At 39.0% G+C, this 21,071-nt stretch overlaps 1 protein-coding gene across 1 annotated transcript in view; it reads left to right on the forward strand.

Annotated features, from left to right (window-relative positions):
* Positions 1–648: 648 nt before the first annotated feature.
* Positions 649–21,071, forward strand: part of LOC127216530 (zinc finger protein 14) — a 39,067-nt gene continuing 18,644 nt past the window's right edge. The window contains exons 1-4 of the mRNA XM_051177233.1: positions 649–794; positions 7,650–7,776; positions 7,964–8,018; positions 8,769–10,163. Coding sequence (XP_051033190.1) covers positions 774–794; positions 7,650–7,776; positions 7,964–8,018; positions 8,769–10,163 — 1,598 coding nt within the window. The 5' untranslated portion in view covers positions 649–773. The remainder of the gene's footprint in view (positions 795–7,649; positions 7,777–7,963; positions 8,019–8,768; positions 10,164–21,071) is intronic.

The raw sequence follows: 21,071 nt of genomic DNA on the forward strand, positions 1-21,071 counted from the left end.
ATAAGAGGCAGCGAATGGGGCTGGAGAGTTGGTGGTTAAGATAGTGAGGACTGGAGTTTGGATCCCAGCACTCAAGTTAGAGGTCCCCTGTACGCGCCTGAAACCCTCACACAAGAGGATCGCTAGAATGAAAAAACCCTGCCTCAAAGGAAAAGCGAGGGGACATCTGGCGCCCTCTTGTGGCCTCAGTGAACAATCGCGAGCGCACACTCTGAAACATAAGTAAAAATAAAAAAATCAATAAATCTTTCAGAAACACTGTCTCGAAAAACCAAAAACCAAACAGAAGCCCTGGATGTGTGCTGGGGGATGAGAGGACAGTCTCATTATATAGCTGTCTGGCTTGGCACTCACGATGTAGACAAAGCTAGCAGGGAACTTACAGATTTCCTCTGCTTACCGAATGCTGGCATTAAAAATATGCACCACCACAACCGGCCTGAGATGTGTTTTTAAATGTGATAACCCTCCAGGATGAACCAAGTTTGTTCCAGAGAAAAAGTCTGAGCCAAGGCCAGTCTGTTGTTGCAATTTATACTTACAGAGCCATTTGGATGGTAAATATTGCTGGACCCGCAAACTCAGTTCTTTAGGAGTTGGGTTCGGTATTATTCACCCATCAGAGACACTGTTACTCCCCCGTACTAACCAATGAGGAGCACGGATAGTGGAAGGTGGCGCCCTTGCCGCCATATTTGAGTTCCGGGTAGCGGAAGGGAGGAGAGTTGTCTCTGTGCTTCCTGACTGCCGGCTTCTTAGTCGGGGACGCCTGGATGTATCAGAAGCAGGAAATGGTGAGTGCGCCCCGGGCCTCTGGAATGGTCCGCGGCGGCTTTATGACACTGCTGCGGCTTTGCTGCAATGTGGCTCTAGCTCCCCGATGTTCCCTGGCGCTGTGCAGCCGAGTCCGAGGTGGAGTCTGGCGCTGGAGCCCTCATCCCCAGTGCACTTGAACTGTGTGCAAAGCAGGCAGCGGGCAGTCGGGAGTCTGGCGTCCAGTCCAGTCCTGTCCCTTTCCTGTGAAGCTGCTTCATTCCCAGTCCCTAGTCCTCCCGTGGTGAGTCTGCGCCGCGAACCTGCGCCTCCGCAGACAGTGCAGCTCTGGCCAGACCCTGCTGTGAAGGCACACAGTGCTGTGCGCTGTTTTGCACTTTTTTTCATTTCCTTGTTTCCTGCTTTAGTTTTACACGGTGATCATCCCAGAGAGTTGGTTTTCTTTTCTTCTTTTTTTTTTTTTCCCCCTTTAAAGGTCGTCTTTTTCTTCATTTTAAGTACTAGGGATCGAACCTCAGTCAATCAGGCTAGGCGAATGCCTTACCGTATCCCTCGTCCCGGGTTTGTTTTCTGTGAATACAACTGGATTTGTGTAGCTGTCACTGACTCTGTGTAGGCAAAAAACCCTAACTTGGAGAAAAGAGAGAAATATAAATTTACTTTAAAATTACTTATTTGTATTAATCGGTCAAGCTGACCATTTCTGAGGCAGAATGTGAGGTTTTGAAAAGCCTTTCCAGCCTTGATAGCGCTGAAAAAAAGCCCAGGGAGGGGAGGGATTATGTAATCCTTTTTTATACAGAGTTTATCTGTATAGCGCTGGCTGGTCTGCAACTAGCTATGTCGGTCAAGCTAGCTCTAGGCCATTTCTCCAAATGTAGTGTGGGTGAGGGGGTTTCTTTTATCCCAAATGGAGGTGGAGACAGGCCTATCTCAGAGCTCGTGGCTAGCCAGGGCTACACGGTGAAACCTTGTTTCATGTAACCAAAATGAACAAACAACAACAAACACCAAACAAAGCTCCACCAAGAGTGTAGTTCTTGGGGAAAATATTAATATCCTTCCTATTTTCTTAATAGTCTTTATAGACAGTGTAATTTCTTTGTTATTTTTTAAATTAAGAACATTTTAAATGAATGCATATAAATATGTATGTCTCTCTGTGTGAGTATATGCTGTGTAAGTGCTGCCTGTGTGAGGGTTTCTGCTGAGGCCCGGCGAGGGCGTGGATCTCCTGGAACTGGTTTTGCAGGCAGTTGTCAGTAGCGCTTGTGGATGCTGGGAACTGAATTGGGTCCTCTGGAAGGACAATATGTACTCATAATTGCTAAGTGATCTCTCCAACTCTGGACAGTTGTCATTTCTGACCATTGAGAAAATCTGGGTTAGTTAGTCAGAAAGAAAGAAGTGTTTGTTTTCTATCTGCTATAGAAAGTTTATTTTAGTGTTTAGAGCATTTTTGTTATTCCAGTTAAGTTCTGATGTATCCAACACTGTTAGTGTCCCAATGACCCTCCCCTCCAAAAAAAAAAAAAAAAAGTCAACAGTCACATATGCAATAAACAAGAGTGCTTTATTCTAACATGTTGGGGTGGTACATGGCAACCCCCAAAGAAGGTCACAAGCTTCTTTTAAGCAGAGTTAAGGGAATTCCAGGGAGGAGGAATTAATCTAGAGTGTAGGAAAGATTAGTCTGGGACCTGATTTGGATGCTTAGTGGTTAGGAACTTTTCAGTGGCAGGTTAGGGAAAGCTATCTTTAGTTATCAGGACTGTGGTCATCTATGGACGCCTATTGATTGATTGCCTGAGAGTTGGTTCCAACAGAGAGCTGTTTGCTCTGCTCCAGCCTCCAGTAAACTGAAACCAAGGCCTGGTCCCTGGCAGGCCAGTAGAAACCTGTCATGACTCTGGTCTGGCTCCCTGGCCCTCTCACTGAGCTTCCTGCCTCTTATCTCTCAAGTGCCAGGAATACCGGAGTGTACCAACAAGGCACGTTAGGCAACACCTGGAACCCAGGGTTTTGTCTGTCCTAGACAAGCACTCTACCAATTGAGCTACATCTGCAGCCTTGCAGTACAATTTAGAAGTTGAACCTTTTCTCAGATTCTAACAGGAAATCCTAAACTATCAGCAGACAGGCAGGTGTGTGTGAGTTAGTGCGAAACTCATGGGGTTACTAAAGGCCAAGCCAGTCACTAATTATTATTATTAACTAACACATCTGCTTGAGTTGATTTATTGATTTGAATGGTATACTATTTCTCCATGACCTCATGTGTTTGCTCACTTAATTTACAGTAGATGGTGTTGTTTGATAGGCTCCGGACCCTTTAGGAAGCAGAGTGCATAGGGATGACTAGAGGCAGAATGGCCAGTCCTTGAAGTTTTATGGCATGGCCTGCATTCCTGACCTCTCTTTGTTTCCTGACTATAGATGTAATTAATGAGGCCCATTGCATGCTGGTGCTATCATGCTTTTCTCTCTTTAACTGTGAGCCAAAAGAAATCCTTAAATTTTTTTTTTTAATTTTTATTTACCATATGCCATAGTGCCCTTGTGGAGATCAAGCAATCAAGCATCAACTTGCAGGAGTCAGTTCTGTGCCTTTATCATCTGGCACCCGAGGGTCATATTCAGGTTGTTAGCCTTGTTATAAAATATCTTGTCAACCCCTCTCTTTAAGTTGGTTTTGCCAGCTATTTTGTTATGATGATGAGAAAAATAATAAAACAGGTACTAAAGAGTGTTCAATTACCATAACAAACTTGGTCACCTGGTTCTTAGGCTTTAGAGCTGGTTTGTGGGAGGAATATTTTGTGGGTTTTTTTGTTTGTTTGTTTGTTTTTCCCCACTATGCAATGTATAAATAAATGCTTATTGTCTCCAACCACAGGACAAATGATTCCATGTGGAATAATTTAGTAAACTAGTTAGTTTACAAGGTTACTTACAGGGTAACAGGGGTAACTCAATAGCAGCAGATACACCAAAAGCTCATCCTAGCCTACTGATGGATCCTGAAAGCTATATTCCTGAAACTTCCTAAAGAACATTCAGGAAATTATTTGTTGAAGTGTCTCAGGTCCCCAATAATTGTTTTTGCTTATGGGATGACCTTAGGGAGGAATATTATGGGTCTTGTAAGTTTTAGGAGCTTCCTGAAACTAACAGGCATCCCTCCTCTTTGCAGGAGGGACTTTTAGAAATAGGAAATGGCTCCCAAGAAATGTTGAAGCATTTGATGCTGCTGGCTAGAGAAGCCCTAAAATGCTGCCAAGAAGAGTTTCGTGGGCCATCTGGTGGAAATATAGAATGTTAACATGCCAAGAAAAATGACACACTAAGAGACCCAGCTCAGAGGGAACAAGGACTATTAGGAAGTAGGTCAGAGACCATTCATGTAGCTGTGCTTAAAAGAAATATGTAGCTATATGGTTGTGTTCTAATAAATTGATTGGGGGCTAACTTTAAAGGTAACAAATCAGTTTGTGTGGTAGAGGAAATTTGAAGACAGGATAGTAGTATTTGGGTTGTCATGGTTGTTGCTTCTTATATAGTGGGAGTCAAGGCAATGCTGACTTTGTAGAATGATTTTGTTTCCTTTCTATTTTATGCAACCATTTGAAGAACATTATGATTAGATCTTTAAAGCTTTTGTAGATTTTGGCAGCTACTCTGTATGGTACTGGACTTTGTCTCAGGCATGCTAGTGTAACTGCTATAGTCTTATTGCTTATGGACGTGTTTAGATTGTTATTTTCTTGATTCTGTTTGGTATGTCATTGTTATCTGATGTTCCTCTGCCTTTTACTGGAATTTTTATAACTTTCCCTATTTCATCTCCCTTTTTGTTAATTTGTGCCCTTTATGTTGGATTTTTCTAAGTGCTTGCAAATCTCTCTCTTTCTGTCTGTAAAACAGCTGTTTGGTTTATAATATTCTTTTGGTGTTCATTTCATACTTTCTCACTTGATCTTTATTATTTCTTGTTGTGTCCTTTGGATCGGGCTTATTCTTATTTTTCTAAGGTCATGTGTTTGCATCATTAAGCTATTTAAATCTCAATCTCTCTCTCTCTCTCTCTCTCTCTCTCTCTCTCTCTCTCTCTCTCTCTCTCTCTCTGGCAGGGTTTCTCTGTCTAGTAGCTGTCCTGGAACTTGTTCTGTAGATCAGGCTGTTCTCAACTCAGAGATCCTCTTATATTGCATTGGGTGTATTGCAAAAATCATGGCAAGTTTTGCTTTTATATTCATTTTATTCTAACAATTTAAAAATTTACTCTCTGATATTTTTAGTTTTATTTCTCTGATTTATTTTATAAAATATATTATTTCAATTTTTTTTAATATCCTTGCATATGGTCTGCTTTAGAGTAGGTTCCATAGGCTCCTGAAAAGAATACATTCTGATCTCTTAGATGTTTTATATCAGTTACATCCATTTAATCAGTAATTTAACTACCATGTATATTTGTAAAATTTTAGTTTGGATGTTTGAAGGATGACAGTGGGCTACTGAATTTTCCTCCTGTTACTGTATAAAGACATAGCTGACCTATATCAGTTAGTATTTGTTTTTGAAATTGGGAGGTTGAACAATTGGCATATATATGTTTACATCCTTAAAACAATTCATTTATTTATTCATTCATTCATCCATTTGTTTATTGTACATTGTTGTTTTGCCTGTGTAAGGGTGTTGGGTCCCCTGGAACTGTACAGTTGTGAGCTGATTTGTGGGTGCTGGGAATTGAACCTTGTTCCTCAGGGAAAAAGGTTAGCCTTGGGCTATCCAACTCATAGATTTACATTTTTAGTTTTTATTAATTATATTCTTTATTAATATGTAGTGAGATTTTTATATCTTCTGATTTTGCTTTTAATGTCTATTTTATCAGAGAACAAAATATGCCAGCTTGACTTACATTTCCATTCACTGGATAGGTTGACCACCATCTTTTTACTTTCCTACTGTGGGTGTCTTTATCAATGAAGTATGTTTCTTAGACACATTAGACAGTTAGATCTGTATTTTTCTCATTAAAAATTTTCAAAGATTTATGTTCATGAATATTTTCTATGCACATATGTATGTGCACCACCTGTTTGCCTGGTGCCACAGAGGTCAGAATAGAGTTCAGATACCATGGAATTGGAGTTAATGGGGCATTGTTAACCATCACGTGGATTCTGGGAACCCAACCCAGTCCTCTGGAAGAGCAGCAAGTGCTCTTAACTACTAAGCCTCTCTCCATCCTCCAAAAAACTTTCGATGTTGCTGGGGGTGGGGTGGGGGATGTAGCATACATCTTTAATCCCAGCACTCTGGAGGCAGAAGCAGGGGGTTCTTTGTGAGTTCAAGGCCAGCCTTATCTACCGAGTGAGATCTACACAACACAGTGAAACCCTATCTTAAAAAAGTAGAAAATAAAACTTAATGTCTATGGGTGTTTTGTCTGTAAGTATGTTTCTATGTGCACCACTTGTATGCCTGGTGCCCATGGACCCAGAAGAGGGCATAGAATCCCCTGGAATTGGAGTTAGAGACAGTTGTGAGTCACCATGTACATTAGATTGTGATTGATAGAGAAAAGAAAGGTAGGCATCTCCAGGAGTAGAATTGCTCCTTTTCTTTTTTCCTGTTTTGGTTTTTCATGACAGGGTTTCTCTGTGAAGCCCTTGACTTGGCTGTCCTTCTGGAAACTTGCTTTGTAGACCAGGATGGCCTCAACTCAGAGAGATTGGCTTGCCTCTACCTCACTCGTGCTAGGATTAAGGGTGTGCACCACCACCACTCAGCCAGAATTGTTCTTTTAATCAGAACAGTTGAAAGGCACAGTTTCTGCAGTAGTGGAGACTGTTGTAATTTTTAAAAAGCTGCTTGAGAAAGACTCCATTCGACAGAGTTCAAACAGAGGGGTTTTTTATTAAGGGAAAAGGATCACAAAAAGGGGAATGGGGAAGGGGAGACCAGTCTCTGGGGACAGGAGCAGTGGGAGAGAGGAAAGAGGGAAGGGGGGGGGGGGAGAGAAAGAGCAGGATGGGAGGTGGGTAGTGCCCTTTTAAAAGGGAACATAATGAATAGGCACAGGTGGTGGTTCTTAGTGGCAACAGCTGAGGGTGTATCTTGTCAGAACTCCAAAGGCAGGCCAGTACAAATGCCTAAATACTAACAGTGTCCATGTGGCACGGGGTTGGGGTGGTATAGGGAGGAATAGGGTTGAAATGGAAGATTTCATCTGCAGATCAGTTCCTCATAAGTCTCAAAGTGGCAGATAACCAACAGGGGAGGGGGCAGCTTTCCTGTCCAGAGCTTCTTGGGCTTTTATGTCATTAACCCTTACATACGGGTTCTGGGATTTGAACCTGGGTCTTCTGGAAGAGTGGCAAGTGCTCTTAACCCAGATCTTTTTATTTATTATTTTTAAATATGTATTTATTTTTATTATGTATTTGTGTGTGTGTCTTCATGTGTGAGAGGGTGCCCAAGGAGTTCTGGCATGACAGTTGGTCTGTAATAGCAGTGCACACTCATTAAGTGTTAAGCTAGCTCTTCAGTCCCTAATTTAAAAAAGTTTATTTTTAATGTATGTGTTTTGCCTGTATGTATGTATATCACTTGTGTCTGATGTCCTGAGAAGCCTGAAGATGGTGTTGAATCTTCAGAAACTGGACATAACAGATGGTTGCTGATTGCCATGTGGGTACTGGGAGCTGAAGCCCAGTCATTTGCAAGCCAGTACTTTTAACTGAGCCTCCTCTCTAGGCCTTGGACTATTTGAAGAATAAAGCATGAAGTAAACTAATCATGTGACTATGTATCACCTATGTTTTTTCACTACTCTTCCTGTAAATGTATGTGGATTATTTTAGGAGCCAGTGACCTTTGAGGATGTGGCTGTGAACTTTACTCTAGGAGAGTGGACTATGTTGGATTCCAGCCAAAAGAAGCTCTACAGAGATGTGATGAAGGAAACATTTTTGAACCTGATCTCCATAGGTAAAGACAAAACCACTTGGATTCCTTTACTTTAATCATAACAGTCATTTCTTGTTAATCTGTGTAGTTCCATGATTTTAAAAAGTGAAAGAACAGTGTTGTCCTGTGTCACATCCTTGGCCATACTATAAAAGAAAAATATAATTTTGAGTAAGTCTTTACATAATTTCTTTGGGTGTACTTGTAGGGAAAACAGAAGAAGATATTGAAGAGGAGTACCAGAAGCCAAAGGGAAACCTGAGGTAATTTACTGTCACAAAAAGAAATGCATCAAGTATCTGGTGGTGACGGGAAATCTGAGAACCTCTGGAGCACTTAGAATACTGAAAGATCCATAATGTTATATGATATTTTCCTATGATTCATTATGTAACTTTCCTTTATGCACAAAATTTCAGAATATTAATCAAGTTATACTTAGGCTTGACTAAAAGGGGTGTGTAAAGTAAAGTGAATTTTGGGTTAGATTGAGACCCATCTTTATTAAATCATGTGAACAATTATTCATTTATTTCAAATACCATAATGAAAGCCATTTTGCTTTATGAATGTTCAGCTGCTATCTGTGGCTTAGTGCCATATATGATTAATGCCTGAAAGATTACAGAGCCTTGTTTGATTGTATGCTATCATCAGGACCTCTGGCTAAATATTTAGCCCTTTAATGTTCATGATGATTCTCTTTTTTAAAACGTGTATTTGTTTTTGTGTCAGTGTGCATTGGTGCATGCATGCACACGGGAATGGGTTTTCTCCTTCCGTGCAGATCCCAGGGATCAAACTCGAGTCTTCAGACTTGCCAACAGATGCCGTTACCTACTGGGCCATCTCACCTCCCCAACGTTTATACGTTCTTAGGGAAATAAAGTCAATACTCTTATTTCTTTCCTTGGGAAAGGGTTTAACTGTGTGGTACAGTTGGGCCTTAAACAGGCTTTCCTGTTGCTACTACCTCTTAATATACTTAGTATTTCCCTTTTCACTTTTTGCAGAACTCTGGTGGTTGAGAGACTCTGTAAATATGATCATGGTGGTCAGAATGGAGAAACCTATCGACAGAGTCCAGAGCATATTGTGAATGAAAAAATGTCTCCTGCAATAACTGAGTGTGAAAGAGACATGGTTACTTATTTACCCTCAGATGCACACTTCAAAGGTCAAACTGGAGAGAAACCATGCCAGTACCAGGAACATATGGAGAAGGCTTTTAAATATAAGAAATGTTGGAAGGATTTCAGTTATTCTGAGTTGCTTCGGATGCATAAAAGCCCTTCTATGAGACAGAAACCCTGTGAAAACAGACAATCTAATGAAGCCTGTAGGAGTTTCACTTCTGATCATGATTATGAGGGAACTTACACTGAAGAGAAATCATATGTTTGTAAACAATGTGGGAAAGCATGGAGTGATTCCTGTAGCCTTCTCTGGCATGAAAAAAGTCACATTCAAGAGAAACGCCACACATGTAAACAATGTGGAAAAGCATTTAGTCGTCCCTCACAGCTTCACAAACATGAAAGAATTCACACTGGTGAGAAACCCTATGTATGTACACATTGTGGAAAAGCCTTTATTGATCGCAGAACCTGTTACAATCATGAGAGAACTCACACTGGAGTAAAACCGTATGCTTGTAAACAATGTGGGAAAGCCTTTCTTCGTTCCTGCCAACTTCTCATCCATGAAAGAATTCATACTGGAGAGAGACCTTTTGTATGTAAACATTGTGGCAAAGCTTTCACCTACTCCAGTGCTTGTTATTATCATGAAAGAATTCACACTGGAGAGAAACCCTGTGTTTGTAAGCAATGTGGGAAAGCATTTAAATGTTCTGCCTACCTACACATACATGAAAGATCTCACAGTGGAGAAAAACCCTATGTATGTAAGCATTGTGGAAAAGCCTTTGCGTATGCCACTGGATGTCACAAGCACGAGAGAATCCACTCTGGAGAGAAACCATATATGTGTGTGCAGTGTGGAAAGCTATTCAGTTTCCCCAGATCCCTTCACATACATGAAAGATCTCACAGTGGAGAAAAGCCCTATGTATGTAAGCAGTGTGGGAAGTCTTTCAGTCAGGGAACTTCTTTGAGAAGACATGAACGAATTCACACTGGAGAGAAACCATATGTATGTAGGCAATGTGGGAAAGCCTTCATCCAACGTGATGATTGTTACAGTCATGAACGAACTCACACTGGAGAGAAACCATACATGTGTGTCCAATGTGGGAAGACTTTCACTTTTTCCAAATCCCTTCAAATACATGAAAAAAATCACACTGGAGAAAAACCCTATATATGTAAGCAGTGTGGGAAAGCATTTACCTGTTCCACATACCTTCTCAGACATGAAAGAACTCACAGTGAAAAACTCAGTGGATAATATTCCTGCCAGTGTAAATTGTGGGGACGTCTGACATCTACTTTTGAGGTGTGAAAGAAGAAAGTGGAGAGATACCACTACATTATGAGAACTGCAGAAGTATAATTTTGGTCCTTGTGTGCAGATTTCCGTAAGATGAGAACCTGTACACCAAGTGTGCTGCCACATGCCTTTCATTCCAGCATCGAGGAAATAGAGGCTAGACAATTACAGTATTAAATGAAGCCTGTGCTATTTACTGGGCTTGAACACAGCTTGGGAGGATTAAGAACCAACTCCAACTAAATGTGTAAATATAAGAAAGTTGTGTATTTATCAATAAGATAAAATTTATAAAAATTTCTCTTGTGGTTGAGTCCAAAAGAAATGTGAAGATATTGAAGATTAATTTGTGTTGAATATTTCTTAAAATAAACCACATGAAAGAGATATAGTAAGTTCTGAGTGTTTTTTAAAAACTTGATCATTTACATAAGTATGTTCTATTTTGATGAGCTTATGATGTCATGTGTCTCAATACAAAGAACATGTATACCAAAGTAACTCACCAAAATAGCTATTAAAATGTTCGTCCAATTCATGATATTGCATATGCCTTTGCATAATTTTCCTTTCTTATTACATGAAATTAGTAATAAACAATTTGGAAAAGGTAAGCCACAATAAATTCCTCTTGTGAAAAATTGACTGTTAGCTGCCCTGGTGTCTGTTGTGCTTAGACTTCTTACACCAGGCCCAATGTGCAGTTTAGTGCCATTTGGGACAAATTACTCACTACTCTATCTGTTTTATCTATCAATTGGACAAACATTCTGGACCTGAATGAGGAAAGCATTTTTGTTTGTAGGTATGTTGCCTGCACCATATTGTGGTTAAATAAGGATCAGGATAAACAAATTTATATCCCACTACAGCACTATGTTTGTGCAGTGCTTGTGGATTCCAGAAGAACGTGCTGGTACTGAAAGTGCGAATTGTTATGAGTTGTCATGGGTGCAGGGAATCCTAACCCTGGACCTCCAGAAGAGCAGCCAGGGCTTTTAACTGCTGAACCATCTCTCCAGCCCCAAGGAAAGTATTTTTTAAATGTAATGTTGCTGCCTTTAAGGAAGAAGTGGCAGAAGCTGAAGCTATTAAATGTGCTTGGAATAAAAGAAGTCAATCTAGTAACATTGTAGCTGTATTATTTTTAATCATTGTTCTATTCTCAAACAAAACATCTTGACTTTTCACCATTATTATTATTTTGCCTTTTAAAATATGGTTGGCAAGTAATTTTAGCCTAATTTTGCTTGCCTGTGATCCTGCTCTCCATAGAATGCCAAAATAGGAGAATAGCTTTAAAGCTATTAATTAAAGACCAGTAAGACACTGTTTGAAAGAGTGTCAACAGAAGATGTATAAACTATTTGCACTGAGGCGATGTAAGTCTAAGGTTGGTAATGTAATGTATTCATACAGACATCTATAAATAAATTATATAAGCAGATACTGACTAGTCCATCATGTTTCATGTCAATGGAAATACATAAACTGTTTCTTGTCTAATGGGTCTGAAGAGGAAGGAGCCTCAGTGTACATTTGTAGTCATTCTTTGAGAATCCTGATCACACTGGCCCATTTGTGTATTAGGTTGTATGATTTGTTAATTCTTTTTTTCTGTATCTTTTACATCCTAATTCTGTCACTTCATGGTTGGCTAGCAAAGGCATTTTCCTATTCTGTAGGCTGTTAGCTGTCTTTTCACACAGTTCCTTTTGCTATGCTGCAGCTTTTTTATTTCATTCAGTCCTGCCTGTCAACACGTGCCATTATTTCCTAGGTTCTCCCCCACCCCAAATGTCCTTGTTTATAAACTTATCTTGAAATGCTTTATTTTTTTGTTGTTTTCCCTCTAAAGTTTGTGGAATTCCAGATTTTACATTAAGATGTTCAACTCATTTAGAATTAATTATTTTATGCAGAGAGACAAGTTCTTATTCATTCTAAATGTGGATAGATATCCAATTTGGTAGCATCAGCTTTTGGAGGATACTGTCTTTTCTCTATTGTATGTTTGCAGCATCCTTGCCAAAGATGGGTGGCTCTAGCTGCATAAGTTTACATATGGGTCCTCTTCCATGGATTCATGTTTCCATTTGTTTTTGTCACTGGCTCAGTGGTAGAACAGGGAATCAGGCATGGAAATAACATGAACATTTTTTTCTCAGAATTGCTTTGGTTAGTTATATTCCTTAATGCTTCCACATATAGTTTAGAATTTTATTTTCTATTTTTTAAATTAATTTTTTGTTTACTTTTCAAGACAGTGTTTCTCTGTGTTATAACCTTAGTTGTCCTGCAACTCAATTTGTAGACTAGGCTAGCCTTGAACATACCAAGATCCACCTGCCTCAGCCCCCTAAGTGCTGGGATTAAAGTTGTGCACCACCACCACCAAGCTGGATTTTTGGTTTTCCATATAAAGAATGCATGGAACCTAAAAGTTTGCTTTTGGAATTACAGCCATCTTCACATTAATTATGCCAGGGAGTTCTTTCCCTTTTGATGTATTTCTCTTGAGAAATTTCCAGTACTAATGACTTTGTCTTTACATGTGACTGTTTTTTTCAAGGTGCTTTCACCATTATTGATTTTTTAAATTATTTTTATACGTTTTAAATATAGTATATATAGGTGTTTCCCCATCTTTTCAGTTTGTATCCTAAATATTTTCTGAGTTAGAAGAGTAGTCTCTTCCTATATTTAGGTAATTTCCTGCTACAGTTCCATTGAGTATGTGATTTTTCACCATTGCTTGATGTTTCCCATCTTCATGCTTCATAAATTAGTCTATTTTGGATGGGAGTTGATCTTACATGCTCTGTTCATCTTTGTTTTGTTTTCTCTTCATCAGTGCCTGAATGTTCTCATTCATGTTTGTCTTTCAATGTTGGTGCCGTTTTCTACTTGATCTATATTATGTTTGTAGGTTTTTAAATTTTCCTTAATTAGGTTTGTTTCCTTTTAAAAAAGCCATACAGAGATAATTTTATTTTATTAATTTTACATACCAACCAGAGTTCCCTCTCCTTTTTTTCCTTCTGCTCCCCTCCCCCAATCCACTCCAAACAAAGGGTAGTGCCTCCCATGGGGAGTCAACAAAGCCTGGCACATTAAGTTAAGGCAGGACCAAGCCCCTTTTGCCTCCATCAAGGCTGAACATGGTATCCCACCATAGGGTTGTTTTCTTTTCTTTCTTTCTTTCTTTTTTCTTTTTTTTGTTTAAGATATATCTATCTTATGTATTTGATTGCCCTATTTGCAAATAGAGCCTGCACACCTGAAGAGGGCATCAAATCCTATTCTAGAAGGTTGTGAGCCACCATGTGGTCACTGGGAACTCAAGACCACTAGAACAGCAGCCAGTGTTCTTAACAGCTGAGCCATCTCTCCAGCCTCTAGGTTTGTTTCTTTATTTGTGCTTATATGTGGGTGTGAGTGTGCCACTATGGATTTGTGGAAGTCAGAGAAATCAGTTCTTTCCTTCTACTCTATGGGTCCTAGGCTTCAAACTCAGATCATCAGGCTGAAGTCTTGAGTTGTGATTCTCCATACCACTCCAACTGCAGAAGCAACCACGATTGCTGGGAAGAGTCACATTAGAAAACAGTAGTGCAGCCAGATGTAGTGGCACATGTCTTTAATCCAGCATTCAGGATGCAGAAGTAGGCAGCTCTCTGAGTTCAATGTCAGCTTTGTTTACATAGTGAGTTCCATGCCAGCCAGGGTTATATAGTGACTCTCCATTTCAAACAACCACAAAAACTGCTGCCTTTAAGTCCTGTTTATATTGGAAGAAGGATGATATGATTTATACTAAGTTGAGATGTGGAAAGGAAGTAGATCAACTGAGAGCATAAAGGCTGATAAATTTGATTAAAAAAAAAAAGGAACAGGAGAGGCACAGTGTTGATGGAGTTTTCTTGTTCTACCTGGTCCCACAACCACTTTTCTCAGCCCCAAATAAATACACAAAGACTTACATTAATTATAAAAAATGTTAGCCAATGGCTAGGGCTTTTTATTGGCTAGTTCTGTCTTAATTAGTAACTTGTTTCTATTAATCTAAGTATTTCCACATGGTCTTACCAGAAAAGGGTCTGGACGTGTTACTTTCTCCACTACATGGTGTCTCCCTCTGTAGTGTCTCTCTGCCCACCTTTCTCAGAATTCTCCTTGTCTTCTAGTCCTACCTATCTTCCAGCCTCTATTAGCCAAACAGTGTTTTATTCATGCACCAATAAGGGAAACAAATACAAAGGAACATTCCCCATCATCTCAGTTCTACAGAGGTAAGACTTATTAAGGACATGGAGAGTTACAGTTGAGAAGTAAAACTGAATGAAGGATGGAGAGAACATGACCTAGGAACAAGAGGGAGAGTATATGGTTTGTGTGGGGAAGAATAGTAGAAAGTATGTCACTGAATGAGCACAGAAACATACCAAAACACCTCATTGAAAAGTAGAAAAGCTAAAAGAAGACTGTTCAGAGATTCATACAAGACTAAAGATTACAAAATTAATTATAGACTGGACATGATGGTGTACAACTTTAGTCTCCGCATTGAGAGGAAGAGGCAAGCAGGTCTCCGAATTTAAGGCTAACCCAGTCCATATAGTTCCAAGCTAGCCACATTGTGAGACTGTCTCATTAGAAACACTGAAGTGCAATTTTAAAAGGTAAAATTAGTTAAAACATATATTTTGTATGTAAGACTCCCCTCCTGGTGCTATTTCATGTAGAAATCCATGCTGTGGAAGTGTGGTTCAGCACTACAATTCAAACCTTCAGAAGCAGCTTGTGGCTATGCAGTATCCAATGGAGTTGAAACAATTTGCCTCTTGGATTAGTCTAGCCCATCTGTTCAGAGTTCAGCTTTGTATTTTTCAGTTCCCATAGTGCCCAGGCATTTTGAGATTCTTCAGGAGAATACCCACAGGTGATCAGCTCCAGGCATATTTGCCATACTTAAACTTCTTTCTCCTGAACAAACACTGATCCCAAATATGTTCCTGAAACACTTGGTTTTATCTTTAGGCCAGTCATTTTCCACCTACCTGTTCCTAAGGTACCATTGTCAGGGAGGTGGGAGAAGTAATTACACGGATGGGATGGGGGGGGTCAGTGGAGGGTATGGGAGGATGGGACAACAGAGAGGGAACTGGGATTGATATCTAAACTAAGTTTGTTTCTAATTTAAATAAAAAAAACCAATTACCCAGTGATTCTCACTAACCACAATGGTAAACGATAGCTACTTCAGCCTCTGTCTTTGTAGCCTTGCCCTGTTCTCCTGTCTCAAGCCTGAAATGTGTTCAAGCCTCAAGAGCTGGTAGACCTAAATGTTCCTGTAGCCAATCATTCCATTTTGAAAAGAGTTGAGATGGTTTCTGCTCAGAACAGCCCAAATTCCATTGTGTATTCACTTGTTTCTTCTTTGCAGACATCCATATTTATTTTCAGCATGTCTGTCATTGGAACAGAGACTATTGTTTATTTTGATTATTTTTCACTGAATTGCAATGGTGGGGCTTTTGATTCTCTCGTCTTATTTGCTGGCATCCCCAGCATCTCTCCATTATCACATTCTCAGTGGGCCTTGATTGTGAGCTCATTTCTACATCGGCCTCCATGTGCTGCTGATTGCACTGTTCAGGGTGTTCAGGTTTACATCACATGTCTCATCATACTATTAGACCACAATACATAATTAGGAATGGAAAGTATAGGAACTTATGATGCATCACTACACAGTCTTCAATATTCTACTTACAATGGTTAAGTTTACCATTCCATCTTATGTTGGGCTAACCTTAAAGGGTTTGTTTTGTTTTCATTTATTTTATCATGAAAAGTAGCATGTCTCCTTAGGGTGTTTTACAAAGACACTGTGGCAGTTTCAGACACCCTTAAAACCTTTGCCACATTTAGGTTTTGTTTTGTTTTTGTACAAGGTGAGAGGTAAGGGTCTGGAGTCATATTTGTGTTTGTGACTATTGTAAACAAAAGTTCTTAAAAAGAAGCTGAACCTTCCACTGGACCGTCTGTAAGGGTGACCAACTGTGCAGAATTTCTGTGACTATAGAGAATTGGGAAAGCTATAAGTCCAGCACCAAATTGTCATCTTTAGCCCCCATAATCATAATTTGTTCTACTTTAGCTGACATCTTTGTGATCATTAGACAAATCCCTTTAATGTGAAAACAGCACTGATTTCTAACCAACTTTTAAAAAAGCTAGAAATGTCACTAGATGTTTGAGGCCTATGGCACAGGTTTCTCCACTTTGTTTTAGCATTCCTACCTAATTTGACAAGTGTCTCAGTTTATGACTTTCCCTTTCTGTTTCTAGAAATCTCCATGAAACTCCTTTCACATTGGAATATGGATTTTGGTTATGATCCAAACCTATGGTGCCAGGCTGTGGTCACTCACAGTGGACTTCAGAATAAACTGGCTCTTATCTCCTTTGAGGTTAGAGTTGCACTTATGCATTGACAATATCCAGTTTTCTCAGGTGCTTTTCACTTGATGAGTAGTTTTCACATCTTTGTCTATGATCAGATGGGTATGGCTTAATGGAATTATGTTTGGGTCTTCTGTTCCATTGATCCCCATGTCAATGGGGACAACATTGTCAACACCATGCTGTTTTTACTAGTGTAGCTTCCTAATATACCTTGAAAGCATCTCTGGTGAAACTTCCTCCATTATTCTGTCTTCAGGATGGCTCTTGCTATCAGGTGTGTTTTGTGTTTTCAAATGAATTTTAGGTTTGTTTGTTTTTTTTTTTCAATTTCTGTGAAGAATCACATTAGAGTTTTGATGTGAATGTCATTGAATCTAGATTCCTTATAGTAAGGCATGCTCAATTATCTGAGTACATACCTTTGTCTGGTGAATTACATGGTGTCAGATGAGTTCACTACCAAAACTTACTGTAGAGTATTTTGGGTTCTAATCATGTAGGCTTCCTTTGGAAAAATACTACAGATATTAGAACATGCAGAGGGGTAATATAAATGAAGCAAATAGCATATTGTCATAAACTTTGAGTGCTAAACTGAGCTAGTGGCATTTGTATCAATATTAATGAGCGGGTATCAGGGCTGAATAGATGATCTTCTGATACATTTTAGAGATAGGTAATTGTAGGGGTAGTGATATTTGCCTTTGTAGGCTTTATGCTAGCAAATTGTGGTGATCAAGCAACACCAACACATGCTGTCTTCTTATTGCTTTACTAAATAGTCCCATTGTAGCATCCTTATGGCTGTGTAAGGGTCTCACTATAAATGGAGAATGATGACCATAAAATTAAATAAATATTTGGAGAGCACAACACTGTGTCAAAGAAGTGACTGTCTCCTTTGCTGTATGGCCCTTCCATTTGTTTATGTATAGAAGGTATTTTAGGAGTCACTGGCCTTTGAAGATGTATTCATCATATATAGCATGACAGCTCTGTTGGATCCTCCCCAAAAGGAGCTCTATGAAGATGTGATTTTGTGGAACTGGGTCTTTGTAGGTAAAAATGGCCTGCTTCTTAGTCAATCAGAGGAAAACAATTTCTTGCTCATAGAATAAAAAAAGGAAATATTTGGGTGACTGTACTGTACATGATATTGTGCTAGTGATGTGGCAAAAAGTTGTTCTTTTTTAATGTTTAATAATTCATGAGTTGAGCTGAAGAGATGGCTCAGAGGTTAAGAACATTGACTGCTCTCTCAGAGGTCCTGAGTTCAATTTCCAGCAACCACATGGTGGCTCACAACCATCTATAATAAGTTCTGATATCCTCTTCTGGCATTCAGGCAAACATGCAGACAGAATACTGTTTGCGTAATAAATAAGATAAATCTAAAAAAAGTTCATAAATGGGCCAAAAAAAAGTATGAGTTTTGTTAGTGTACATTTTAGGAAAAACACAGGAGAGGGCTGGAGAAATGGCTCAACAATTCAGAGTATTGGTTGCTCTTCCAGAGGTCTTGAGTTCAATTTCCAGCAACCACATGGTGGTTGTCTATAAGGGATCTGATGTTCTCTTTTGGCATGCAGTTGTACATGCATATATATCACTCATACATGAAATAAATAAATAATAAATCTAAAAAAACCTTCTGGAGAAATCTAAGTTAAATTTTATTTAAATAAAGAAGTCATGCTCATGGTGAACCAATATGTTTTCAAAACAAGGAAATATACATTTTGCCCAACATATAATTGGAAAATTTAAATAAGCAAACAATGAAGACATTATGTAATGTGAAACCACAAAAATTAGGTCTAAGGGTTCTAATTTCTTAACTTCATGCAGAAAAAATAAAATAAAAGCATCTTTAAGGGACTGGAAAGATGCCTCAGTGGTTATGAGTACTTGCTGCTCTTGCTGAGGACCTGGGTTCAATTCCATCATCTATATTATGGCTTACAACTGTCCTTAACACAGTTCCTGGGCATCTAAGGTCCTCCTCTGTCCTTCATGAGTAACATACATGTAGACAAAACACTCATATACATAAAATGAAAGTAAACCTTTAAAACATTCTAAGATATAGCAAGTGAGCCTTGGGGTGTGGCTTCAAGGACAAGTTCAATAAAAATGAGTTTTGGTGTTAGGATTCATCTTCAAAACATCTTGTTATTAATATGCAAATATTTCTAAATATACCAAGCTATTATTTCCTATCATTTCTCATTTGAGCAGCATTTACCAGATAGAAATAGTATTAGATGTGTTTGCAAAATATCACAATTTGTAATAGCCGATGTGGAGCTCTGAGTGGCATTTCATCCATTCAGGTTTCCACATTCCTACTACATATAAAATTAACAGTTCTCATGAATCACTAATACTTAAAATTGCACAAATGTACTTCTCACTTTTTATAACCCTTAAGTAATAGAGTTTTGTTTTGTTTTCTTTTTGTGAACACATTTAAAGTAATGTGGAGAGACCCAACAGTGACCAAAGCATGCTATGAACATGAAAATGTTTTCCTCTATGATACCTTGTATCTTAGTTTGGGTTTCTATTGCTGTGATGAAACACCATAACCAAAAGCAGCTTGGGGGAAGAAGAGGTTTATTCCCTTCCTCTTCCATATGATGGTTCATCATTGAACACTGACAGGGCAGGAACCAGAAGACAGGAACTGATACAGAGGCCATGAAGTAGTGCTGGTTACTGGTTTGCTCCTCATGGATTTCTCAGCTTACTTTTGTTATTTGCTTTTTTTTTTTTTTTTTTTTTTTTTTTTTTTTTTTTTGAGACAATTTCTCTTTAGTCTTAGCTATCCTGCTGGAACTCAGTTTGTAGACTAGACTGGCCTCAAACTCACAGAGGTCCTTCTGCCTCCTCTTCCTGAGTGCTAGAATTAAAGGTATGGACCACAACCACCTATTGCTCAGCCTACTTTCTCATAGCACCTAGGGCCATCAGACCCACAGTGGGCTGTACCTTCCCACATCAATCACTAATTTAAAAAATAGCCTGAAGGTTTGTCTACAGCTCAATCTTATGGAGATAATTTCTCAGTTGGGGTTCCCTCCTCTCAGATGATTCCAGCTTGTGTCAAGTTGGCATAAAACTAGCTAGCACACTCATTTGTTTGTAGACATCCTCATTAATCACTTATCCATTTACTGCCCAGAGTTTAATCTTACACCAATGTGAGAAAGAGTCATATAAGTAGTGTGGAAAATCCTTTAGTTCTTTCTATGGAGACAATCCATAGAAATGTCTCATACTGGAAAGAAAGCTTATAAAAGTAAGCTACTCAATGAAGTCAATATGCACCTCACATTTGATTAGGGCCATGACATGGTTCACACTTAGGAATGCACCATGAATATAAACAATGTGGGAAAGCTTTTAGGAAATTCAAGTATGTTGAAATTCATGAAGGAAATTACCTTTTGTTTGTAACCACAATGGAACAGCCTTTGATCATTATAGTTTGCTTTAAAAATCATGAAAGGGAGAGCCAGTCCCCTTCCCTGCATGCATACCTATCAACCACCCCACTTCCTGCTTCTACTTGAGATCTTGTGGGCTCCCAATGACAGTTCATTAGCCTGTCAACAGATAGCCACACCAACTACTGTTGGGCCCCAACTCTGAATCTTAGTTAGAGATGCTAGGACCCAGTTTTCCCCTCACCTGCCAACCTATCTGCTGCCCTACCTATTGTGCCAACCTGGGAACCCCACCTGGAATCCCAGAATAGTTTTAAGACTGAAAAGTATTCAATTGTCTACAACCTGACGAGTTTGGGTGACAGCAAAGTTCCAAATGTCCACCCAACAATGTGGAGGCCAGGTGTCCTTACTGTAAATATCATAAATAACACCAGATATCTAGATCTCACCATAAAAACACAAATGTAAGATAATATGTTTCTCCCAAAAACTAGCACCCCCAATTGTAATATTCCTTGAGAAAAGTGACTTAGCTGATGCACAGGACAAGGACTTCAAAATAGCAATTATAAACATGTTCAAAGAGCTCAAAGGGGATATAAGTGCTTGAATGAAGGCCATGAAAATCCAAACAATTGATAAAATAGTGAAAATAAAGATATGAAAAGAGGATTTATTAAGGAGATATAACCTTTGATAAAAGCAAAGCAAAACTTAGAATGAAAATCTCAAAAGTCAAACACAAAGTTCAGAGGAAAGCCTCATCAACAAGTTAAATCAAGAAAAAGAGACACTATCAGGCCTTAAAGACACGGTAGAAGAAATGGATCTTTTAGCTAAATGTTAGATCTTTAAAACAAAAGAACATTCAGAGAATCTGGGACACCATGGAAAGGCCAAACTTATGAATAAGAGAAGAGAAAGAGAAGAAATCCATGGCAA

Source organism: Phodopus roborovskii, unplaced genomic scaffold (assembly GCF_943737965.1).
Source record: "Phodopus roborovskii unplaced genomic scaffold, PHOROB, whole genome shotgun sequence".
NCBI lineage: Eukaryota > Metazoa > Chordata > Mammalia > Rodentia > Cricetidae > Phodopus > Phodopus roborovskii.